Source organism: Pipistrellus hanaki, assembly GCF_964339955.1.
Source record: "Pipistrellus hanaki genome assembly, chromosome: 1".
Classification (NCBI taxonomy): Eukaryota; Metazoa; Chordata; class Mammalia; order Chiroptera; family Vespertilionidae; genus Pipistrellus; species Pipistrellus hanaki.
The window spans coordinates 166,460,928-166,487,763 of NC_140503.1; the positions used below are offsets into that span (position 1 = coordinate 166,460,928).

Consider the following 26,836-nt stretch of genomic DNA (forward strand, 5'->3'; position numbering starts at 1 on the left):
GTTTCTTAACTATAAGGGAAAAACTAGTAGAAGAGTAGAAAGCCTAAGAGAGATATGTATTGATAAATGGAGGGACTTTTCAGTGGAGGTACATCACATGCACTGGGACTGGAGAGGTGATAGTCTCAGTTTTTTTTTATTATGTGGGAGACAAGGTTCATAGATAATTTGTTGCACCTGAACTAATACTCTGCCCGAACCTCCCTATTGAAGATTTTCTCTTTCTTTTGTCAGCAAACAATTCACTTTTCCTTGGACTTGCTATCTGACCTGAAGAACCATTGTTCTTACACCATGGGAAGTGGCGCCTCAACCCACCATCATTTTGCTTTCCAGAATGCAGAAAAAGGTATGTGTTTCCCACCTCCCAAACTAGTTCTGGGCACCCCAAAGTTTATGTTGCAGAGGAGGTACTTGTCAGGATAGAAGCAAAAAACATTATATTTCTCCTCATGCAACTCTTCAGCTTCTTCTTGTGCTATGACCAGCAGAATGTTCAGCTGAGTATCTTAGGACGTGGTGAAGTATATTTGACAGAATTAAAATTTTACTCAAGGGGTCAGGCTGTTCATTGGGGTTTATCCCAAATGAAGTGAGTGACATAGGTTGGGCAAAAAAAGGATGAAAGAGTATTCTAGGTAGAGGGTACAGCATGCGCAAAGGTCATGAGGTAGGAAAGAGCGAGGCATTTTCAAGGAGCTAAATGGTTTGAAGTGAGTGAGATAGAGGGTAGCATGACATATGGCTGCTGAGTTAGACAGAGCCCAGGTCACTGAGATCTTATAGAATTTTAAACATTATCCTACAGGCATGAGGAACCATTGAGAAATTAAAAATAGGAGTTCTATAATAAGATTTTAATATTAAAAACCCTTATTGAAAAGACTCTTCTGGCTTCCATGGAGAAGGGATTAAAGGAGATAAGAGAAGGAGAAGAAAGAACAATTTAGAAGCTACCAAAGTCATCTAAGCAAGAGGTGATGATGTCTTGGTGGCAATAGAGACAGAGAGAATAGGGCAAACTACAGTAATATTCAGGAGGTGGAATTGACAGACTCTATTGATTAGATGTATGAGGTGAGGGAGAAGGATCGGTCGAGAATGACCTCCAGGTTTCCACCTATCAAAACCATGTAGACGAAGAGAGAATCCAAGATGGTGGCATAGGTAACACCTAACTGCAGCCTCACACAACAATTTCAATAAAATACAACTAAAATACAAAATGGACATTACCCAGAACTACGGGAAAGTCGACTGACTGGAATTTCTACAATGAAAAGGAAAGAGAAAACCAGAAGGAAAATCAGAGGAGCTGTAAAAGCCTAAGGTACGGAGACACGTTGCGCGTGAGGAGAGGACGGAGCCAGGGAGGAGGGGGAAGCTGAGTGCCTGGCTGGCGTTCCCTAGTGGGAAGGAGATAAAAGCTCCAAACTGTGCTGAACCCCAGATTCTACAGCACTGAACCCCAGTTCTAGGCCAGACCCTGGGTACCCAGGCTCATACAGAGGGAGCCTGGGCTATAAGGCGAAAACCCAGGGGAGCGGCGAAAGGAAGTCCTGGAGGTGCGCATTGGGCGGTTGACTGTGCCGCTGGATTGCCCTAGTGGGAAGGAGACAAAAGCTCCAGACTGCTCTGAACCCCACTTCCAACCTCACTTCCAACTGAACTGAACCCCAGTTCCGGGCTCATTGGGGGAGAGCCTAGACTGTTTGGTAGCAGGCGAAACTCGAGGGCACCTTTCTCTCAGAGGTGCTTGCCACGAGTACTGAAGGACCCTGAGGAATACTGAGACTCAGGAGCCTCATAGAGCGTGGCTGACGGAAGCCAAGGCTGTAGGCTCCACCTTGAAACTCTGCCCCATCCAAGCTGAACACAGAGACTTTTAAGGCTACCAACTTAGGGAAGCTGCAAAAATGCCGAGACAAGGAAACATATCACAAACGAAAGAAATGGAGGACAAAAAGCGACTGGATATAGAGTTCAAAACAATGCTTATAAGGTTTTTTAAGAATTTCCTAGAAAAGTCCAATAAGACCTATGAGGATATGAAAAGGGATCAACTAGAAATAATAAGGGATCAACAAGAAAGAATAAGGGGTCAACAAGAAATAATAAGGGATCAACAAGAAATAAAGAATACATTGTCTAAAATAAAAAATATTATAGAGTCCTAAAAACAGAATGGAAGATTGCAAGAATCAAGTCAAAGATTTGGAACATAAAGAGCCAGAAGATACTCATCCAGAGAAGCAAGAAGACAAGAGAATCCAGAAAGTTGAAGATAATGTAAAAAACCTCTGGGACAACTTCAAGCGAACCAACATCAGAATTATGGGGGTCCCAGAAGAAGAGAGAGAGCAAGATACCGAAAACATACTGAAAGAAATAGTGACAGAAAACTTCCCCCACCTGGTGAAAGAATTAGATCTACAAGTCCAGGAAGCGCACAGAACCCCAAACAAAAGAAACCCAAAGAGGACTACACCAAGACACATCATAATTAAAATTCCAAGAACAAAAGACAGAGAATATTAAAAGCAGCAAGAGAGAAACAGGTAGTTACCTATAAAGGAGCACCCATACGATTGTCAGCTGATTTCTCAACAGAAACCTTGCAGGCCAGATGGGAATGGCAAGAAATATTCAAGGTGATGAATAGCAAGAACCTACAGCCAAAAATAATCTACCCAGCAAAGCTATCATTCAGAATCGAAGGCCAGATAGATAAAGAGCATCACTAATAAAAAAAAGCTAAAGGAGTTCATCACTGCCAAACCAGAATTATATTAATTGCTAAAGGAGGTTCTTTCAGAAGAGAAAAAAAATAAAGATAAAAATTATGAACAAGAAATACATAACTATCAACAAGTGAATCTAAAAACCAAGGGAATTAAAAAACCTGATGAACAATATTAACTGTTGAATATAATAGAATCAGAGGTATGGAAGGGGAGTGGACTGATGATTCTCAGGGAAAAGAGGAGCGGGGGGTGCGGGAAGAGACTGAACATAAACTGTGCACCTATGGATGAGGACAATGGGGGGTGGGGAAAGGGCAGAGGGTGGGGTAAGAACCTGGTGGAGGGGGAAAAAATGAGGAACTTTTGTAATAATATGAACAATAAAGGTTTATTAAAAAAAAAACAACTAAAAAAATAAATAAAAAAACAACCATGTAGATGATAATACCTAGCTTACTGATGTAATGATAACGGGGAAGAACCAAGTTTGACTAGAGGGAAGATGATTAGTTTGTACATGCTAATGATGAGTTTCTGCACTCTGGTGGGAGGTGCCCAGGAGGCATACAGGTGGAAGTGCTAAGTAGGCAGCTACATATTCAGATCGGATTTGGGGGGAATGTTGGGCTGGAGATATGTGCATTTGGAAGGCATCAGACTGTAGGTGGTTGTTGAAGCCATGAGGGTCACTGAAGTAGCCTAGAGTGATAGTAAAACCAGATCAGAGACCAGGGCCTAGGACAGAGCCATTCTTACACCAGTATCAGGTAGAAAGAGGTTGATCCGGCAAAGGAGGCCAAGGAGAGCAGCCGAGGTGTGGGAGGAGGCAAAGGAAACAGTGACAGCACCTTGTTCACACGGGCCTATGCATCTCTGTAAGCTTGCAGCTTCCTTGATTTCCAGTTGGGCAATATGTCCTAGGCTCAATTTGCATATTTTGGGTCTCAGACCAGGAATAGCTATTTCTCCAGGGTGTGGGGTATTCATTGCTACCAGGTTGGTTATTATTTCCACATTATTTTAGTGAACAGATTCAGAAAAAAATATATTATTTAAAGAAAAAAATAATCATGATCAATTTGCTCCCCGCGGGCCTAAGCTGGCAGTTGGACATCCTTCTCACAGTCCGGGACCCCTTGCTCCTTACCACCTGCCTGCTGGCTGCTCCTTACCGCTGGACTCGCTGCTCCTTAGTGCTGCAGCACAGTCACGGCCACTGCGCTTGCCTGCTGTGAGCCTGGCTTATGGTTGAGCGGAGCTCCCTCTGTGGGGGTGCCCTGACCACCAGGAGGCAGCTCCTAGGTTGTGTGTCTGCCGCCTGGTGGTCAGTGCACATCATAGTGACCAATCATTCTGCTGTTTGGTTGATTTGCATATTAGCCTTTTATTATATAGTATCTCTTTTCTCTTTATCCTTGATGACATCAATATAGTATTATTTACTATATCCCAAGATATTTATTAATAAATAACAGTCACGTGTGGAGCTTGTTAAATCTGCAAGTTTCTGGGTTCCCTGTAGAGATTTTATAGAGATGCTATAAGTCTAGGGAGAGGTCCAGATGCCCATGTGTTTCCCATGTGCTCTTAAAGGGTCTGTAGCGCTTATCCTGGGCATGCCTTTCGCTCTGCTGAACATGCATTTACAGAAAGCAGTTGATAGAGTTTCAACCTCATCACTTATAATTTAGTAAGTGCCTTTGAGGAATATTTACAGTATGACTTTTCTCCCCCTCATAGGGAATCAAATTCAGCTTTGCTTCCATTCTTCCCAGGTTCTCTTTTTCCACTCCACCCTCATTTTTCTTCTTAGGGAGATCAGCAAGAATTGTATTAGCTCCCTAACGCACGCTAAATACATTAAGTAAGTCCATCTGTCTACCTTTCACGCGCTGAATGAACCTGTTGGCTTTCCTGTGTGATCCAGCTTTAACTACAAACAACTTCATTCATCACCGGCCGCACATTCAGGCCTTGAACTTAAGTTAAGAAGAGTCTAGCCGAGACCAGTTTGGCTCAATGGATAGAGCGTTGGCTTGGGGACTGAAGGGCCCCGGGTTCAATTCCGGTCAAGGGCATGTACCTTGGTTGCGGGCATATCCCCAGTAGGGGGTGTGCAAGAGGCAGCTGATCGATGACTCTCTCTCATCGATGTTTCTAACTCTCTATCTCTCTCCTTCCTCTCTGTACAAAATCAATAAATATGTATATATTTAAAAAAAAAAAAAAAAAAGAGAGTCTAGTTATTTGTATGGACAGCTGTCCTTCTCTGTGGACAACAGGTCCCAAAGCCCGTGTGAAGAATGAAAAGTCCTCAGGCCATCCTGTGGTGTCAGTCACCTAGCACAGGTCCTGGCGAAAGGACAGCCCAAAGGCTGCCTGTGTGTCTGATAGGCAGTGCCGCTGCGGTGGCAGTATGGCGATGGGGACCCTTAAAGCCGGGGATGTCAGAATATGGGGAGAGCCAGCCCAGAACCCCGCACGTGCTCATCGCACCTGACATGACAGTATGTTGCAATTTGCATGTTTTTGTTGTTTGCTTTCTCCAGTCATCATCTAATTCATCACCCAGCTGAGAACATTGAGGACCACGAAGGTGACTCACTGAGGCCACAGAGCTGGTGTCAAAACAGTTTCAGGCCCAGAACCCAGATCCCCTAACAGCCAGTTTATTGTTATAATATCAAAGTGCCCCGCCCCCAACGCCCGCATTATCCCACTTTTCAAGGATGCTGCATCCTTGCAATCTCTCCAACTTCCATGTCCTTCTCAGAATCCTGGCAGTCCAGCCTTTTCATCTCTACTCATGTAAATATTTTCATTAAAAGGTGGGAATCCAATACGCCTCCCATGAGAGGCACATAACCAAGAGGTAAGGATGGAGGTGGCCTGAGGCTTATGTAGGGAAAAGAGCACCCCCAGCCGGGGGGGAAGGCAAGTCCTTCCTACTAGCACCAACCGTCTGTGCCTTCTCCACCGTCTCCTCCCCACATTACAGTGGCAGAGGAGCCCCTCACCTCCTCACTGGCCCAGGGAACCCAGCTCACACGCTTGCTTCCCCACCCACGTCACAGCCTTCAAGGCAGCAGCCCTGATCCAGAGATGGTACCGGCGCTACATGGCGCGCCTGGAGATGCGGCGGCAGTGCACCTGGAGCATCTTCCAGTCCGTGGAGTACGCCGGGCAGCAGGACCAGGTCAAGGTGCGGTGGGACTGGGGAGGGGGGGGGAGGGCGCCTCCAGGTCTGCCTTCCGGCCCCGGGCAGCAGGCCCAAGCTCCCAGAGCTGTAGCCAATCCGGACCACTCCTGGGTCTCTTCCCACTCACCTCTACAGCCAAGTCTTCTTGGGTTCTCCTGCAGCTCCACGATTTCTTCAGCTACCTGGTGGACCACTTCACCCCCAGCAGCCACAGTGAGCGTGAGTGTGAGCCGCCAGGTCCTCCTGTCTCCGGGCCGCAGGTCTGGGGGTGAGGTGGGGGATGCTCAGGGAGTGAAAATGGGAATCCGGTGACAGCTGGGAGTGGGCGAGGCGCACAGCCAATAGATGGCAGAGTGGACGCGTATTCTGGGTCATCCCAGAAGCACATGTGGAGACAAGGGTTTGAGTGCAAGGAGTTGATTTGTTAAACACAGGAAACAGGGTGGGTGGGGAAGGAGAGGGAAGGGATTCAGGGAAGGGAAAGCAGCCAAGGAAGGGCGGGCTACTAAGCTAGCGACTCACTCAATGTGTCTGGGAAATAATTCAAAACACACGCCCCAATGACCTCACCTGAAGGCAGAGAGAACTTGAGTCCTTATGTTGGCTGCTCCTGGGAAGTCATTGGTTGAAGGCTGCCGGGAGGGGCAGACAGGAAGGGCTGTTAATTCCACAGTGTTTCAGGCCTGCCAAGCAGGGCTTTCTGTGCGTCCAGGAAAAAACCCTCAGGCTAGAGATGCAGGGCCAGGCAGTTGGAAAGTGCCTGAAGGACACTGAGCACCATAAATGCCTGGGAACTTGCTTCTCATAAAGCTCTTCTTCTTCTTCTTCTTCTTCTTCTTCTTCTTCTTCTTCTTCTTCTTCTTCTTCTTCTTCTTCTTCTTCTTCTTCTTCTTCTTCTCCCCTCCCCCCCTTCCCCCTCCCCCTCCCTCTCCCCCTCCCCCTCCTTTTCTAATCTTCACCCTAGGATATTTCCCCCATCGATTTCCAGAGAGTGGAAGGGAAGGAGGAGGGGGGCCAAGGGAAGAGAGAGAGGCACACACATTGATGTGAGAGAAACACATGGATTTGTTACCTCCCGCACACGCCCCCACCAGGGCTGGGGAACCTGCAACCAAGGTACGTGCGCTTGACCAGGAATCAAACCCAGTCCACACGCCGACACTCTCACCACTGATGTAAATTGGCCAGGGTTTTCCTTTCTTCTTAACAAACCTAGGCCCCTAAGTTCCCATCCTTTCTAAGTCGGACATGTCTCAATCTTTTAAAATAAAAGTAGAAGGGAATTGACATAAGGACATACATAACCTTTGCCTCCTGCCCACCCTAACTTGTCCTCAGTGTCCCCTTTCCTTTCTCTCTCCTGAGCTGGAGCTGACGCCAGACTGGCCACTTGACACTTTCTAAGGTTGGCGAGATTCTGCTGGAACATAACTCTTGTTTGCATATAATGGCCTATGGTGAAGCTGGTTTCGTTGCTTCACTTAAAGTCACTGAACCTATTGACAGCATTAAGTGAGGACCTACTGTCTGGTCCAAGGAAAGACTCCTCTGTGCTGCCTGTGGACTGACCGCGCGCCTGATTGTAAGCCGCCACCCTTTCTGTCCTGGCAGGGGACTTCCTGAGCCGCATGTTCACTGAGGAGAGAGTCCCCCGGGGCTCCGAGGTAGAGGAACGCAGCGAGTATGAATCCATAGAGGTGCCAGACAATTACATGGGGCCACACCTCTCCTTCCCACTCCTTCCTGACCACGCAACTGCCCTGGTGGAGGCTTTCAGACGGAAACAAGTAAGCTCACCCAGGAACCCGAGTCACCAGCAACTCCTGGTCACCTGCAGGGGGAGAGCAGCTCAGAGCAGAAGGCATGGCCCAGACTTAGGGTCCCCTGGAGAGATTCCACCCACTCCTCCTTTCTTAGCCAGGACCTGTGACCAATCACCAGGTCCTATGCACTCAAAACTTCTAATAATGTAATCCCCCTTTGTTCACCCATCCCTCAGATAATTATTTTTTATTTTTATTTTTAAAAAAATATATTTTATTGATATTTCACAGAGAGGAGGAAGGGAGAGAGATAGAGAGCTAGAAACGTCGATGAGAGAGAAACATCGACCAGCTGCCTTTTGCACACCCACTACCGGGGATGTGCCCGCAACCAATGTACATGCCCTTGACCAGAATCGAACCTGGGACCTTTCAGTCCACAGACCGACGCTCTACCACTGAGCCAAACCGGCTTTGGCCCTCAGATAATTATTGAGGGTGTTCTAGACACGGGGACCCAGCAATGAGCAGGACAGACACACAACTCCCTGTCCTCAGAGGGTTGACATTCTAGTGGGGAAACAGACACATAATTAATAACCATAAATGAGCAAATGATGTACCCGTTCTCTCCATTCAGGACAAAATCCCTGCAAATAGCCAGGCCTTCCCTTGTCAGAACAGTTCATTTGTTATTACTTGCCCAGGCCCCAAGTGAATTGTGTGTATTAAAGGCGGTAAGAGCTATGCAAAAGAACCAGCTAAGTTCTAGGTGGGAGAGGTGGAAGTTCTATCCAGTGGTCTGGGGAGGCCTCTGAAAAGGTGATTTCTGAGCAAAGGTCAAATGAAGGTGGTGAGGGAACGCACCATGTGGACATCTGGGGAAAAGCATTCCAGGCCGAGGGAACAACTGGAAAGGGCTTGAGGCTGCCCAAGGGCCTTGGGAAGGCCACTGTGGCCAAAGAGGAGGAAGGCAGGGAAAGGGTATTAGGAGATGGAGGCAAAGAGGACAGGGGGTGAATTTTATTCTCCTGAAAGAGATGGGGAGACACTGAGCACAGGAATGCTGTCATCTGGCTTGCTTTTAAAAGTAATCATTTGTGTGCTGACTGAGTGTAAGGAGCCAGGGCTGAAGCAGGGAGGCCAAGCCAAGAGGCTGCTGCAGTAGTCCAGGTGAAAGACGATTGCGGCTTGCAATGCTGGTGGTAGAAGCAGAGGTGGGGAAAAGTGGTTGGATTCCGGCTCCCTGCCAGATCCCAATCCTTCCCCTCTTTCATATGAATTCACTGCAGGAGGAGTTGGGTGATTTTCCCAGTAATGTCAGGATTACTCAGTACCATCAGCATGCATGCACTTATTCAAACTTGGCTGAACAATCATGTGTTTCTCCCCAGCGAAAGGCCAGGGGGGCTTCCATAGAGCAGATAGAGGAAATTAGTTTAACATTTGGGTGATGGTGAAAAACGGAAATAAGGGTAGAATATGGATGAAAAAGAAAGGATCTGTGCATAGGGTTCCAGGCAGTTGAGTTATGTTCCTGCAGTTGATTAGTCTTCCCTCACAAATATCAATGTTGTTCTGTTCCCTCCCTCCTCTTCCTCCTAGTAGCAGCTACATGCTCGCTATGTCTTGAATCTTTTGCACGAAACCAGAAAACATCTGGTACAGCTGCCGAACATCAACCGGGTCTCCACCTGTTACAGCGAGGAGATCACAGTGTGTGGTAAGAGCTGGTCTGAATTGGTTTTATATGCTAGAACCAAACTAGAAAACTCTGCCTGTGGTGGGGGAGGAAGAAAGGTGGGGCTGGGGGGAGGGGGGATGGGAAGGGTGAGGGGCAGGACTCAATGGCCAGGTGGACAGGCCAGCTTCACTCCTTCACACTGAAGTTGTGTATTTGCTCCAGTTACTTAAACTAGAGGTGGTTCATGAAGGACTAGGGGGCCACAGGGCTCAGCCTCTGCTTTATTTCCCCAAGCAATTCATATTTGATCCCAACTCATGCTCTCCATTCAGAACAAAAACCCTGCAGGCCCTCCCTTGTTAGATAGATTATTTATAACTGGAGGCTGGGTGCACGAATTCATGGACAGGTGGGGTCCGCCAGCCTGCCTTGATTGGGGTGGGCCAGCCAGAGGGATGGGACTAAGCCTGCATAAGGTGACCAGAATCTTTCCATTGATTGCCCATTGGCTGGTGACCTGGGCCTCCTCTGAGGGGTAATCATGGGGCGATTGCTGCCCCCCAACCAAACCCATCTCACCCACTGTGGCTGGCCTGGTGCCAGTGCATGTCATAGCGTGGTTGTCCAGATGGTTGTTCTGCTGTTTGGCTGATTTGCATATTATGCTCTTATTATTATTATAGATTATTATAGATTGCTTGACCAGGCCCCAAAGTTTAGTGACTATTCCTGCCATTCACATATATTGTCCCAGACAGAAATCCTGTTAGTGACAATTTTCCCACCTCCTTATGTTTTCAGTGATATTTTAGAATCTAAAATTTAGATGGTGCCTCACACTTTATATTATAGATGGACGCCCCACTCTATAATTTAGGGGAGGCAGACTGTGGAACAGCAGGGATCGTAAAATGGCACTTCTAGGGACATACAGCTTACAGATAGGTCCTGAAATAGTCTTAAATTTTAAAAATTAGTGTCCAATATTTGAAAATTAGAGGATTTTATGTTAAAATCCATATTTCCAACTTCTCTTGAAAAATCTTGCAAGACTGACCCCCAGGTGAGTTGCAGCGTCTGTACTAGATGGAGTGAAGTGTCTCCCATTCTCGTCTGGGTTTGCAGCCCCATGCTGTTCTGTCCCATCTTTGCTTCAGTAAGAAGACAGGTCGTTTACTATTTATGATAACCATGCAGGAGAAATATTGTGTTTCTGCTTTCAATATTAACTACCCCTGCAACAAGGGAAATTATAATTATTCCTACCTTACATATGGAAAAATGACTAATCATAAGTTTTTTAACCTTGCTAGTTTTTTCTGGGTATTTTATTTTTTGTTTAGAGTTTAAAAATGAGAAGCAATGGTAAGGACCAATCAAAACTGATATTCCTTTTCTGTTTTTGTTAGGAGATTTACATGGTCAGTTGGATGACTTAATATTCATATTTTATAAGGTATGAATGTTCAATTTAAGTTTCTGTCTTTCTCTGAGTACAATTTAGAAGTTTGAATACAATATCTAATAAACAAATTATTAAGTATTGCTTGGATTTTAAAATATTAAATATACATAACATATTTATACATATAGAAAAATATTAGAACACACAGTAGAAAATATAAAATATAAAAGCCAGCATTGCATTATATTCTACTATGTAAACTGTTTAAAAAAATACAAAATCTGAGGCAAATAAAGAGAAGGAATCATTATTTAGCAATTTATTTTCTTTTTTTCAAATAAAGAGAATTATTTATTATCAAAGCAGTTGAAAGCTATTTTCATATCAAATTTTAATTATAAAATGCAGAGCATATATCAACATATAGTATAAGAATATTTTGTTTATATAATATTAACTTTATAGATGTACTGCATTTCCCAAAGCACATTGCCATGTTTAATCCTAAGGAATCTCTGGCAGTTGTTATTGTTAATTAAAAACAATGCTGCTGGGACTTAAAACTGGCCTTTGGATCCCAAGTTCAGTGTCCTTTGCACATACCACATCACAACACTCTGGCTTTGCGTAAAACATTTATTTTGATGAACACGTCATAACCTCAGCCTGGCTGGAAAGGAAATATAAGGCGAATAGAGATTATTTCCATCTTTTACTGACGTTTTGCATTTGGAGGAGAGCCAAAAACTCAGAACTGGTCTTAGATCTGATGTAAACGTCAAGTACACGTTGGCTGAACCTGATTTCCTACTCCCTTCTCTCTCTGCCTCTTTTGGGACTTGCATCCTTGTGGGGAAGAATGGCCTCCCGTCCCCAGAGCGAGCCTACGTGTTCAACGGTGATTTTGTGGATCGAGGCCAGGATTCGGTAGAGATCCTGATGGTCCTTTTTGCCTTCATGCTGATTTACCCCAAAGAGTTCCATCTGAACCGAGGAAACCATGAGGACCACCTGGTGAACTTACGGTACAAACCAAAGCACATTTGGTATTTGATATTTACTTGTTGCAATTGTAAAAAGTTATTTTGTCAGAGTTCCTTATCTATTAGATGCTTTTAAAAAGTTTTTCAATTTTATAAAGTAAAATACACAATATAATACATTTAAAAAGTCTTTTTTTAAAATTTACACATTAACCTACTATTTAATAAAACCATTAATTTTTTTTACATACTCATATTCTTTATCATATAAACAATAAAGTTTAACTGCAGAAAAATTAAGGAATACAGATAATCAAAAAGAAGAAAAATTAAAATATACGATAACTTGTCTACCCAGAGATAATGTTTAATGTAAACATTTTGATAATTAGTCTCTTTTCTATATAGTTAAGTACATATATAAGAATATGCACTTAAAAATGCAATTGTGTCATAACTATTGTCACTAAATTTAAACACTTTTTTTTGCTTCTAAATCTAGATATGGCTTCACCAAGGAAGTGATGCATAAATATAAGGTGTGCTGCCTCTAAAAGCAAAAGTTTCTCTGAGCTCTGAATAGTTGACTGATGTATTTGAAACTTAGTGTCTTGTTCATATCATTTTCAGATGCACGGCAAGAAAATACTAAAAATACTGCAAGATGTTTTCTGTTGGCTTCCACTGGCCACTCTGGTGGATGAGAAAGTCCTCATTCTTCACGGTGGTGTGTCAGACATGACTGACCTAGAGCTTTTGTCTAAACTAGACAGGCACAAGGTACTGACTGGATAATGAAACTAGTACACATTTTACCAAAACACCCAGTTTTACTATCAACATAAAATAAAAGTTGCTGACTCCAGTTGACTAAAAAGGGCTGCAAGATAAATCATTTGGCTGGGCCAGTGTGGTTCAGTAGTTGAGCATTGACCTATGAACCAGGAGCTCACAGTTCGATTCCTAGTTAGGGCATGTGCTGGGGTTGTGGGCTTGACCCCCAGTATGGGGCGTACAGGAGGCAGCCAATCAATAATTCTCTCTCATCATTAATGTTTTTATCTCTCCCTCCCTGAAATCATTATATATATATATATATATATATATATATATATATATATATATATATGCAGTACATATACTGTATAATATATATATTAGACCAGCAAAAAAAAATATATGTGTATATATATATATATATATATATATATATATATATATAACCAGCAACTATCAACCTTTTTTTTTTTTTTTTTTAACTCATAGCACATAAAATTCTGTGGTACACCAAAAAATATATTTTGATCTGACAAAAAATAGGTATAATTTTTATTTATTCACACTGAACAACTATTGTGTTAGCTGTTGTCATTTTTTTTTTTTTATTTGACAAGGGAAAATAGGTCAGTGTCCTTGACTAAATGTTCAGGTGTTGCATGTTTTAAAAATTCTATGGCACACCAGTTAGAAAATGGCTGCATTAGACCCTTAAAAGGAGAAGGACCGAGAGTCCACAGCTGGGCTCAGGGAGCAAGTTGCTGTGACCAGTTAGCGATGTTTGCCATGGACGTGTGAGTGGGGAGCTGGTACCATGTGTTTCCATCCTCGACCTAATAACAGCTGGAGTAGAGAAGCCATAAGACACCATACACGTGGACCAGAATTCTTTCTGCATTGGTCCTCCATGTTCCCATCCTGGTCCCGGTACCATGATGACTCTGAGTCAGTGAGAGGGACCATGCTGAACCCCTCTTCCCAATTAGGCTGAAAAGAGGTGTTCCCTTCCCCGGTGAGCTAACAGGTCAGGTAGCACTCCTGTAAAATGTGATCTCACAGCAAGTGTCAAGAATTCCCTGTCCCAACATTTCTCAACCATAGCTGCCTTTCTTCTCTGTTTTAGTGTCTGTGAAACAACAGAAAAGTCAGGAAGAGAGAGAGAGAAAGAGAGAGAGAGAGGTACCCTTTCTCATCCTTGTCTAAAATCACTAAGCTCCCAAAGAGAAATCATGACATAGGTTAGCATTTATCCAGCTATCTGGTGAAGGTCCAGGCTTTATAATTTTCCGATTTTAAAACATATACCGTATTTTCTGGCGTATAAGACAATACTGTGTTCTAGTAAAAAGCCTGCTCAGATTGGCCAGAGTCAGAGAGGCAGTCTATTAAAAAAAGAACTGGTCTTGCCTCCGAAGTGGGGGGTAGTCTTATACAGCGAATATAGGCCTAAACCTATGTTTTAACTGTAAAATTAGGGGGTCGTCTTATACGGCAGAAAATACGGTATATTTTTATTGATTTCAGAGTGGAAAGGAGAGGAAGAAAGTAATAGAAAGATCAATGATGAGAGGGAATCATTGATCAGCTGCCTCCTGCACACCCTCCACTGGGGATTGAGCCCATAACCTGGGCATGTGCCCTGACCTCCTGGTTCATAGGTTGATGTTCAACCACTGAGCCATGTCAATCGGGCAATTAATTTCCAATTTTTCACAGATTAACACTTTTGTATAATTTGAATGACGAGAAAAATGAAATTCAAACAAAAACTATAAGGCCACGGGTCATGTGCTTGAATGCCATAGCACTACCTTCTGGCTGTAAAAGTTCCCAAAGGCCCATCCCCAAGTTCTGTGCCTATCTTGTCCGGGGTAAGGACAAACGGCTCACAGACCAGCACTTATCTGTGGCCCCCAGTGTGAGGAGCATTGGCCTGATGCTCAGAAAGGACCTCTGGTTTCATTCCATCATCTGTGTGTTCTGGACATTTGTAGATTGTTTCCACCTTGAGGTGCAAAACAAGAAAAGAGAACGAGAAGCAAGCAGAGGAGAAGGGAAAAGCCAAGCCGACGAGCTCTGCAGGGAGCCTCTCCCCCTGGTTTCTCCCCCAAAGCCGCTCCCTCCCCTCTTCGCCCCTTCATCTCAGCTCCCACAAGACCCACAAAGCTGGCCGCTCCTGCAGCGTCCCCTGCAGCATCCCCCTGGGCCCCCGGGGGCTCTCCCGGCAGGCGAGGCGCTCCGTGGACCTGGAGCTGGAGAGGTGCCGGCAGCAAGCAGGCTTCCCCGCGATCCAGGAGAAGGAGGAGCCCTGGCTCTTCACCCCAGAAGCTGACACTGCAGCCCGGGAGCCGCTGGAGCCCACTCAGGAGGAGTGGAGGCAGGTGGGTGTGGCCAGGAGCTGCTCCCAAGATTTGGCTGCCACCTGGAGGGACCAAGGATTTATTTTAAAAATATATATATTTTATTGATTTTTTACAGAGAGGAAGAGAGAGGGATAGAGAGTTAGAAACATCGATAAGAGAGCATCACCGATCAGCTGCCTCTTGCACACCCCCCACTGGGGATGTGCCTGCAACCAAGGTACATGCCCTTGACCGGAATCGAACCCGGGACCTTTCAGTCCGCAGGCCGACACTCTATCCACTGAGCCAAACCGGTTTTGGCGGGACCAAGGATTAAAAAAAAAAAATCCACTCTCATCTTTCCATGTAAATTCAGGGTATTTTTTTTTTTTTTTTTTTTTTTTTTTTGCCTGTCTTTCTCTATCCCTGGGGTGAGAACATCCCAGGAAGATATTACTATTTGCCTAATGACTCATATTTTAGAGTTTTGTGAAGGATGGGAAGTTGTAGGCTCTATTGCCTGAGTAAACTTGGTTTAGTGACCTAGGATCGCTGGGGTGAACCGATTTCTTGGATGCTATTGTTTTATTTTTTGTTTTAATGTGCCAAAAACATGTCTGCTGTAGTTCAAAGCCTAAGGACTGTCAGTAGCTTCTGTCCTCTGTTATCAGGCAAACAAAAGTTTTTCCAAGATCTCTGAAACTGTCACATGGCTACCCCTAGCTGCAAGGGAGGCTGAGAAAGCAAATATTTAGCTTGGCACATGGCCACCCCAAACGCCCAATCAGGGTTTTGTTAGCGAGGAAGAAGAATGGGTATTGAGGACGGATTCACAATGCTTGCCAAAACAGAGGCATACCTCGTTTTATTGCACCTCACTTTATGCCCTACAGATGTTGCATTTTTTCCCCCAATTGAAAGCAAGACCCTCCATCAGCAGAAAGATTACAACTCGCTTCATTGCTGTTCCTTCTGCTCTTCCTCCTCCTCTTCTTCTTTCTCTATTCATAGAAATGACTCTGCATGAATATCTGTCTAGTTTTTAGGAAAGACACCATCTCTTTCTCTCCAGGTTGTAGATATCCTGTGGAGTGACCCCATGGCTCAGGAGGGCTGCAAGGCCAACACCGTTCGAGGAGGGGGCTGTTATTTCGGGCCGAATGTGACAGAACAGCTGCTGCAGAAATACAACCTGCAGTTCCTGATCCGCTCACACGAGTGCAAACCCGAAGGCTATGAGTTCTGCCACAGCCGCAAGGTGGGTGGGCCCCCTGCAGTGTCACAAAGCAGCCCCTATTGCTCCTCCCACGTCTGGGTAGGGGAAGGCTTGTCACAATCAACTGTGCCTTGTACTTGTTACCCACTGGCAAACCGTAACTGGGTCCTTCACAGGAATTTATCCTTGGCTTTTAGAGTCTCTTTAAAATTCAGTCTTGTTTGAGGCCACCACTCAGCGATACCCTGAGAGGAGAGTGAGGGGAAGTTGCTCCCACTTCATGGATGCAAATACGGCCGGGGGTTTTCCCAGCCACATCTGTTCTTCAAGTCACATTGCTCGCTGTCACATGCCTCACATTGCTCGCTGTCACATGCCTCACACAGCAACGCAGAGTAAGAGGATATCTGCACTGTGCCCCAGGCAGGGATTCTGGGTTGCTTGTCTTCTCCTGCCTAGCCTTTGGGCACCTCTAAATTCGTAGTGTTTGTCTAGACCCGTGGTCAGCAAACTGTGGCTCTTGAGCCACATGCGGCTCTTTGGCCCCTTGATTGTGGCTCTTCCACACAATACAATGGCCTGGGCGAGTCTATTTTGAAGAAGTGGCGTTAGAAGAAATATAAGTTTAAAATATTTGGCTCTCAAAAGAAATTTCAATCGTTGGACTGTTGATATTTGGCTCTGTTGACTCATGAGTTTGCAGACCATGTTCCCTATTAGTGGGTGAACAATGAATTCTACCTCACAATGATAAAAAGAGCTGGTATTAGGCCTGAGGCTAATTCCATTAGGATGAGAGTATTCCCGGGAATACCAATTCTACTGGAGAACAACAGTTTTCCATGCAGAAAAAATAAGAGATCAAGTAATATGATAAATGTTTGGTTAAATTGTTATATAAGATTCTTAATTGCAGGGCTTCTAAGGACTTTTAATTTCCTACATTCACTGTAAATCTCCAAAAAACAGATGCAGTGTTTAGCATTTTCCAATATAGTGACCATGGTAACCTTTTTCACAGAACGACTTGGGGGCTCCACAAGTCCTGTGAAAAACTGCTTTGGGGCCTCACACCGGCTAGTTAGTAACTTATTTGCGCGCTGGTTCTAAAGACCATCTCAGTTCGTTGGGCCCAGCTGGCCTCTAAGTTGAATCAATGAAGTTTTTTCTATGAATCATAGTTTTACTTGGGACAAAACATGCAGAAAATATGTTGTGGATGTTCTATCAGAATTAAAGTGTTTTTGTTGTTGTTGTTTTTTTAATTAGGTATTAGGCTTCTTTTTTAAAAAATATATTTTATTGATTTTTTACAGAGAGGAAAGGAGAGAGATAGAGAGTTAGAAACATTGATGAAAGAGAGTCATCGATCAGCTGCCTCTTGCACGCCCCCCACTGGGGATATGCCCGCAACCAAGGTGTGTGCCCTTGACTGGAATCGAACCCGGGACCCTTCATTCTGGAGGCTGATGCTCTATCCATTGAGCCAAACCGGTTTCAGCAGAATTAAAGTTTTTATTATTTGGGTCACAACTCCTGCCCTACTAGCATTAAATATTTTAAATAAAGTCCCATAGGTGAGGTCAAGGAGAAAGAGCAGCCCCTGAAATTGGGTTGGACCCTCTAGGATTGAGGACAACGAAGTCTCCAGTGAACCTGAGTGCCTGTCTCTCTTCTCTTGATTTAGGTGCTAACCATCTTTTCTGCTTCCAACTACTATGCGGTTGGCAGTAACAGAGGGGCCTATGTCAAACTGGGGCCAGCCCTGACCCCACACATCGTGCAGTATCAAGCCAACAAGACGACCCACACGCTGACCATGAGGCAAAGGCAAGACGTTCCAATGAGTGGTTTCAGAAGAGCAGAATTATAGTGTCTATAGAACCTTTGAAGTGTCAAATGTTACATTTATCTAAATTCTAAGTGAGGATTCAGAATTTGGTTCTTTCAGAAGGAAGGTGGATCTGTAATAGACATTATAGGCAGAAGGCTCTTCCTTCTCCACACACTTCAAAATCTCTACCTCCTCATCATTAATGAAGGAACAAGTTTGTTTCCTGCTTTTATTGAAATTTTTCTCAGTGGGGGCATCTAGGTAAAACCCATGGTCCAGCCACCAAGTCTTTCCAGGGTCACTCTTCTGTTCTCTCTCACCCATAAACAATGTGTGCCATCCCATTAACCCCAGCCAAGGGTCCTTTCACTGTCTGGGGATTTGGCAGGTGGGTTTCAGTGTACACACACCTGTTAACAATGGCCCTTTCTTCTGGGAAAGAAATATATGTATAATGTTACTTAAATGGCTTCTGTTGAGATGATTCTGAGTTGTAATCTTCGTTAGAGCATACCACACATTAAGTGTTATTATAAAGCAGGGGTCCTCAAACTTTTTAAAGTGGGGGCCAGATCACGGTACCTCAGAGAGCTGGAGGGCCGGACTATATGAACTACTAATTCCTACTGTAACACCTCGGCTGCGCTCACTGCCCAAAAAACCTGGCGGGCAGGATCAGACTCCTCTGCGGGCTGCATGTGGCCTGCGGGCCGTAGTTTGAAGACCCCTGTTATAAAGCATATATATCCCACAATGAACTTAGGAAACACATCATGTAATAACTTCTACTTTCACATATGAAATTATTAAGGAACAGGGGTTAAATCAGCTGGCCCATGGGCACACAGCTCACAAGCAGGGAAAGCTAGCCTTGACCCAGGAAGTCTTATTTAAGAACTCATACACTTCCTATGCAATACTGCCTCCCACCAAAAAGAGGGCTCCAGAATATAAAGCTTCTAACAGATACAGTTTTAGTGGCACTAAACAAGCTTTTAAAATTTTCAGATGAACTAAATTCGAAATCAAAACAAAGTTAATGTAAATCCATTGGAAAAAACACATTAATATTTAGTGCCTGCCTTGTGTGAGTGCTACAAAAATACATTATTTTAAATCACTCTTGAGTCCAAAACACTGAGAGTTATTAAACAGTCAAGTTATTTTAAAAATGAAGGCCAATATTACCTTAAAAATAAATATTATGTGAAAATTTAAACTCACCAAGCAATAATAGTTAAACCTACTCTGTAGCAGAATCATCTGTGGAGCTTTATAAAAAAAATAAAATCAGTCATCTGACCCTCATCTCAGTTCCACCAAATTAGAGTACCCAAAAGTAGGCCCCAGGCACCTGAAATGCCATGATTTCATATGACTTCAGTGTTGTCACTACAAGAGGAGTCACTGTATGAAATCCTATAAATAATATGTTTAATAACATAGAGAAAGATCACTCAGCTCTTTGAAATAGTCATTGATTGCATCAGAGCAAGCACAACATTATCCAGAAGCTACTTGTCCAACAACTTCAACTATTTGGACCACAATGGAGAACTTAGAAGGAGGGAGGGAAGTGCTTCTGACCAGCCATAATTGATGTCTTGATGTACAAGAACTCAGTATCATATGTTTTACTTAGAGAAACCCTCACTCAGAATTCACTTACTTTTGGTGTAAATCCACATCTCACAATAACAGGTTAGCCAGCCTGGCATCCACCTGTCAAGATTGATTCCAAGCTCCAACCCTCATTAGCTATGTGACCTTGGCCTTGTTACTTACTCTGTAATGGGCATAATAGTCTTACCTACCTCAGTGGGTATTGTAACTATGAGAAAACAAAATAAGTGTTATCTTGTTATTCATAAATCTTGCCTTGTGACCGTTTAATGTAATAATAAATTACAAGGAAAGCATGATTTTTGAAAAACAGATATAATTTATTGAGTGCTTTAAAAATATATATATATATTGATTTTGTACAGAGAGGAAGGGAGGGAGATAGAGAGCTAGAAACATCGATGAGAGAGAGTCATTGATCAGCTGCCTCTCGCACACCCCCTACTGGGGATATGCCCGCAACCAAGGCACATGCCCTTGACCGGAATCGAACCCGGGCCCCTTCAGCCCCCAAGCCGACGCTCTAACCGTTGAGCCAAACTGGTTTCGGCTATTGAGTGCTTTTTAAGTGCCAAGTTTTCTTCTAAGTGCAGTACATGAATTTACTTTTTTATTCTTCACAATCTTGTGAGGTAGGTAATATTTTTATCCCTATTTTTCATTTTTAAAAAAAATATATATTTTATTGATTTTATACAGAGAGGAAGTGGGAGAGAGAGAGAGTTAGAAACATCGATGAGAGAGTCATCGATCAGCTGCCTCTTGCACACCCCCTACTGGGGATATGCCCGCAACCAAGGTACATGCCCTTGACCGGAATCGAACCCGGGACCCTTCAGTCCCCAAGCCGACGCTCTATCCATTGAGCCAAACCGGTCCTGGCTTATCCCTATTTTTCAGATAGGCAAACTGAGGTACAGGGAAGTTATATAATTTTACTATACTATTTTATACTTGGCAGGACAGCAGCATTCCACAGAATACTTCAAATTTATTCTATTTGTGCACAGCAGGGAAAAGTGGGGCAGCGAGGGGGGGAGGTGGGAATAACAGATAGAGCTCTTCTCTCAAAAACTGAACCCTTGGGAAGTTGGGATATTAAGGAAGAGAGAGGCGAAATATAGTAAAAACCCTTGACTATTTCTTCTATAGTAAAATGTTTTTTTCCTTCTGTTTCAGGATTAGCAGAGTAGAGGAGTCGGCTCTAAGAGCTCTGAGGGAGAAGTTATTTGCTCATTCCTCAGATCTTCTTGAGGAATTTAAGAAGCATGATAATGGTAAAACTGGTAAGTTAATCAAATAAGATATTCATAAGGGAAGGAAGCTGATAAAAAAAAAAAAACCAACAACAACTTGTTTCACAGTAGTTAGCAAATAAATATTTGCTGAATGAACAGATGGCCAAAATACTTCTCTGACTACTTCCTCCATTTAACTCAAGTCAGCGTCCAGTTATCTTTTCTAAATATTAAAATTTCATGCTCTTAACAGAATATGAACTTGGCTAAATATAGATGGTGAGGGTGAAAAGAAATGGGGTCAAGGGAAGGGTGACAAGGCCAGAACTAAGCAAAAAAGCAACTGGTGGGGCAGGGTACAGAAGTTTGCCCAAGATTAGCAAAATTTTAATGATTTGACTTCTTGTTATTGTCAAATGCTTATTTACCTGCTCTTCATTCTATTATAAAAGCAAGTGATTTTGTCTTTTGGAATGTGTAATGGACATTAACTACATGTACTCATATTAAAAAAAAAAAACAGCAGTAACTGTCATACAGTAATAACAATATTTTTTCCTATACAAGTAAACAACCAGTGCTATATTTGTATAATGGTTTTTGCTGTTATTCGTCTGAGTTTTGTGTGATTTCCAGTAGTATTGTCAAATATAGCAAATAAAAACAGGATGCCGAGTTAAATTTGAATTATGGACAGATAATAAAAAAAATCTTTAAATATAAGTTTGCCCCATGCAATATTTGGGATATACTTATACCTCGTGGTCTGTCTGAAATTTAAATCTAACTGAATATCCTGTATTTTATCTGGCAACTCTACTTTCATGACCATGACCCACAAAAATAAGGACAGTGCCTAATATTTCTGTTACCTACGGATAGTAAGAAGAATGTCAGGTTAAAATGGTACCCACTGTTGGGCAGGGAACTGGACTTATAGGTGACCAGACAACAAGTTGGCTCTTTCCTATAGGTCTAATCACCCTGAGTGACTGGGCAGCAGCTGTGGAGTCCGTGCTGCATCTAGGACTGCCATGGCGGATGCTGAGGCCACAGCTGGTGAACAGCTTAACAGATAACATGCTGGAGTACAAGCCCTGGCTGGAGGACTTGGTCAAAGAACAGCTGAGTCGCGAGGTAATGATGGGAAATGGTGGGTGAGGGCATATTGTGGACCATGAAACCCCCGATGGAGAACTTGGAATAAGATCAAGCAAATATTGAGGACCCAAAAGGGAAGATGAAAAGGGAACAACTATTTGCTGAGTTTCCATGTGTCAGACTTTATGTAAGGGATTTACATATGTTTCTTCAGTGTATCCTTAAAATCACACCAAGAGAGAGGTATTATCAGCCCCAGTGTACTCATGAGGACACTGACCACCGAGGTTGAGCTACCAACTTCCGATCATAGAGTTCCTAAGTTACAGAACTGAGACTCAATCCCAGGTCTGACTTCTTTGATTTCATTCTGCTTCCTCCATTAAAAAAGTATTTATTCAAGCAATACTTGTTGGATACATAATGTATTTGAAGCTGTGGGTTAGGTACTTTTTAAAAATAGCTCTATTGCAATGTAATTCACATTCTATTCAATTTATCCATTTGAAATGTACAATTCAATGTTTTTAGTATACTCTCAGATATTTGCAGCGACCACCCTGGTCAACTTTAGAACACATTTACCATGCGCTACAAACTCGTAAGCCATTAGAGCATTTGGCAGGCTGAAGGGGTTGAGGTTGAAAAGATGGTAAAACATCTTCAGGTTTTTGTTAAGGGTGTCTTATACTGTCAGGATTGATTATGTGTTGATTATATATTAGGAAAAGCTAAACATAAGATATTGAAGGAAGATGAGATTTTTTTCTTACAGAACATACAGTCAAGTTTGCTGGAAACACTGTATCGCAACCGATCCAACCTGGAGACCATTTTTAGGATCATAGACAGTGATCATTCAGGTAAAGGCACTCATTTTCCTGTCACTCTGACACAGCAAATATTTTATCTCCCATCCTTTGGGCTTCTTCCTGAGTATGTAGCTCTCTACTGAAGTACTTTGAAAGCCAAGGAAGTAATGGAAATGCTTATAAGTGGCAGGAACCAGAAAAGTACTTGAACAATACCAGCAGAGAAGAATCAAGACCAACTCAATGAGAACTTCTTATAGGAAGAATAATTATTTGTGGATGAGAGCAGGTGTTCTTGTAAGAATGTCAGAGGAGAATGGATCTTGAAAACTAGACTGACTAACTGAAGTGACTTCTTCTCTCTGGTAAGGGTTCATCTCACTGGACGAGTTCAGGCAGACGTGGAGGCTGTTCAGCTCTCATATGAAGATTGACATCACAGATGACTGTGTCTGTGACCTTGCCCGGAGCATTGACTTCAACAAGGACGGCCACATTGACATCAATGAGTTCCTGGAGGCCTTCCGCCTTGTGGAGCAGTCCTGCTCAGAGGGAAGTACCTCCGATTGCCCACAAGCCACCAACATGAATGGCAGTGGCTCCTGGCCTGCCACGGAAGACAGCCTGGTCTCTGTTACCCAAGTTGCCTCATAAGTAATGCCAAGTGATATCACTGGAATAGCTTCCTTAATCTCCATACATTTGTGAAACTTTATGCTGAGAATTTGCCAACTAACGTGCATCAGAATCACCTTTGTATTTGTGGGTGTAGGGTGGTGAGTGTACGTGTGTGTTGTATTTTTAAATATATAGGTGTCATAGCCTATATATTTAGAATTTTCACAAGGTGGGACCAAGAGTTAGTACTTTTTAAGTCTGAAGTCTATCCCAGTTATGAATCACTGATAATTCAACTCCCTCATTGTTTCCATTTTCACCTTTTATTTATTACTAGAGGCCTGGTGCATGAAATTCGTGCATGGGTACGATCCCTAGCCCTGACCTGTGATCAGGGCCATTTTCCTCGGCTGCCAGCAGCCGACCCTACCCCTCACCGCCACCCACCTCCAGTTCCCTGTTTGCTATTGGGTGATCAGAGCCTGCTGGCTGGGGAAGGGACCGAGAGGTTGGCCAGCAGGCCCCAATAGGGTGGTCATGGCCTGTGGCCTGGGGTCAGCTCCTGCATTGAACATCTGCCCCTTGGTGGTCAGTGCACATCATAGTGACTGGTTGTTCTGCTGTCTGGTCAATTTGCATATGTATGGTCAATTTGCATATTACTCTTTTATTATATAGAATTTTAAAAATGTCATTTTGGTAAAGAAAAGTTCTGAAAACTTATTTATGTAATCCCATGACCTAAACATATGGATTCTTTTTATTACTTTTTCTTATTATACCTATAGTATTATATAACTTAATGTTCTGTCTTTTAATAAATCCATACCTAATTATAAATATTGCACTTTTCTATGTTATTACATAGTCCTCATGATTACTAGTTTAATGGCTGCATAATTTTCTTTCAAATGGATGCACAATAGTCTAGTAAGCCATTCCTCAATTGTCCAACATGTGTATTATTTTCAGTTTTTCTTAATTATAAGTAACACTGTGGTTAATAATTTTGTGCATATAGCTTCTTCTACAAAAATCTTTTAAATTATACATTTTCTTAGGATCAAATTCCAAGAATGGGATTACTTTATCAAAGGATGTTGTATTTGTCTATAAAGAGATTTACTATTTAAAAATTGGCCCAAATGGCTATGAGTCTAAGAAGTCCCAAGGTCTGCAGTTAGCAAGGTGGAGACCCAGGAGAGCTGATGGTGTGTTCCCAGTCTGAGCCCACATCCAAAGGCAGAAGAAGATAATGTCCCAGCTCAAAGACAGTCAGGCAGAGAGAGAATTCTTTCTTACTCAGCCTTTCTGTGCTATTCAGACCTTCAAGGAGTTATATGAGGCCTTCACCCCCTTTACCAATTCAAATGTTTACCTCCTCCAGAAACCCCTTCACACGTTACCCAGAAATAATGTCTAACCTATATCTGGGCACCCCATGATCAAGTTGACATCTAAAATTAAGCATCACAGGTGTGAATATGTTTATGGCAGTTTGTTTTTCAGTACTGAGTACACCAGTTTCACCATAAATTCACAAGTTTGGGTGTGATCATAAGCTACCCCAATCAGTTCCCCTTAGGATCTCCCCTATCTGATTAAATGTCAATTCCATTCTGCCAATTTCCTCATTTTTAAACAGAAAACAGAAGCTTGACTTCTCTCTTTTTCTTATTTCCCCTATCTAATCCATCAGAAGATTTGTTGGCTTTACCTTTAACTTTCGACATTACGTACAGCCTCAAGACCACTTCGCTTGCAGGTGTCCGCTGGAACGCTCCAGGAAGAGCATCACTGTTCCTACAGACAGCCTGGTCCCGGTTCAGGGGAGAGACACCTGTTAGACTCTAGAGAGTTTTCATTCTTTTTTTTTTTTTTTTTTTTTTTTAAATATATTTTATTGATATTTTACAAAGAGGAAGAGAGAGGGATAGAGAGTTAGAAACATCGATGAGAGAGAATCATCGATCAGCTGCCTCTTGCACACCCCTTACTGGGGATGTGCTCGCAACCAAGGTACATGCCCTTGACTGGAATCGAACCCAGGACCTTTCAGTCCACAGGCTGACACTCTATCCACTGAGCCAAATCGGTTTTGGCGAGAGTTTTCATTCTTATCAAGCATCAGCCTGCCACGAGAATCTGAGTTAGAGGTTTGGATTTCAGTTCTGGCTGTGGGGTCTGTGAGGTCATCTGAGCTGTGGAAGCCACACTGAGCGCCCAGAGGAAGAGAGAGAGGTGTGTTGATTCTGAGAGATAATGAACACAAAAACAAAGAATTTATTGACATATCTTAGTCTTAAATTAAATGATACAGAGCTAAATTGCTTTATTACCCACTAGTATAAACTGTTTTTCCCAGGTGAAGATCATTTTAGGCATGCATTTTTTTTTCTTTTTCTTTTTTGGCAAACAGATTAGATTCATTATTATATTTAATTTTAAGCTTTTTTAAATATACTCACTCAGCTGAAACTGGTTTGGCTCAGTGGATAGAGCGTCGGTCTGCAGACTGAAAGGTCCCAGGTTCGATTCCGGTCAAGGGCATGCACCTTGGTTGAGGGCACATCCCCAGTAGGGGGTGTGCAAGAGGCAGCTGATCGATGATTCTCTCTCATTGATGTTTCTAACTCTCTATCCCTCTCTCTTCCTCTCTGTAAAAAGTCAATAAAATATATTTTTTTAAATGTACTCACTCGGTGTCTTTTTTAAAAAAACGTATTTTTCTGGCATCTTATGGCAAATGAAATTGGGTTTTCAATTACAGTATTGAGGTAGTGTTTTCTTTAAAAATAAGTGTCCAGACTTTGAGAAACATCTTTACAGATAAAAGTCCAAAACTCCGTGCTGAAGCCTGCGCTTATTTCTACAGGGTCAAATTTGCACTGCTTCCCAAACCCTTTCTAGCTACTTGGGTCTTCCCAGAATTCCCCAGTTATTCTGTTCCTTTCACTTCCTAGTTCCTGTGCTGAACTGCCCTCCCCCTGGTTGAGCTGGCCTCATTCTTCAAGACTCAGCACAAAGCCTTCTCCTCTAGGAACTTTTCTTTCTTTAAAAAAAAATTTTTTTTTATTGATTTTTTTACAGAGAGGAAGGGGGAGAGATAGAGAGTTAGAAACATTAATGATGAGAGAGAAACATAGATAAGCTGCCTCCTGCACTCCCCCACCTGGGATCGAGCCTGCAACCCTGGGCATGTGCCCTGATGGGAAATCGAACCATGAACTCTTGGTTCATAGGTCGACGCTCAACCATTGAGCCACGCTGGCCAGGCTATTCTTGTTTCTAAGTTGGAATCTACCGTCGGTTGCAAATTCAGTCTAAAATGTCTCCAGAAGGATTAATGGTCAGAAAAAAGCATATCACACAGAACCCAACCTAATCATGGCAACAAGAACAACAACAAAAAACAACTTTTTAACAGAAAGATAAAACAACAACAAAAGCAAGGTGCACAGAGATTTTTATTTAAGTGGTGATACTCTGGTGGTGTA

The 26,836-nt window shown here is 43.1% G+C and overlaps 1 protein-coding gene across 1 annotated transcript; it reads left to right on the forward strand.

The window, feature by feature from the left end:
- Positions 1-294: 294 nt before the first annotated feature.
- PPEF2 (protein phosphatase with EF-hand domain 2) lies at positions 295-23,494 on the forward strand (the record flags this gene model as incomplete). Its single annotated transcript, XM_084881662.1, has 16 exons — positions 295-349; positions 5,819-5,946; positions 6,105-6,162; positions 7,555-7,730; positions 9,315-9,429; positions 10,800-10,846; positions 11,654-11,820; positions 12,281-12,317; positions 12,409-12,558; positions 14,550-14,936; positions 15,970-16,155; positions 17,801-17,943; positions 20,750-20,856; positions 21,782-21,945; positions 22,685-22,772; positions 23,092-23,494. 16 exons carry the CDS (start codon positions 295-297, stop codon positions 23,373-23,375), a joined length of 2,292 nt encoding a protein of 763 aa, XP_084737788.1. The 3' UTR covers positions 23,376-23,494.
- Positions 23,495-26,836: the final 3,342 nt, after the last annotated feature.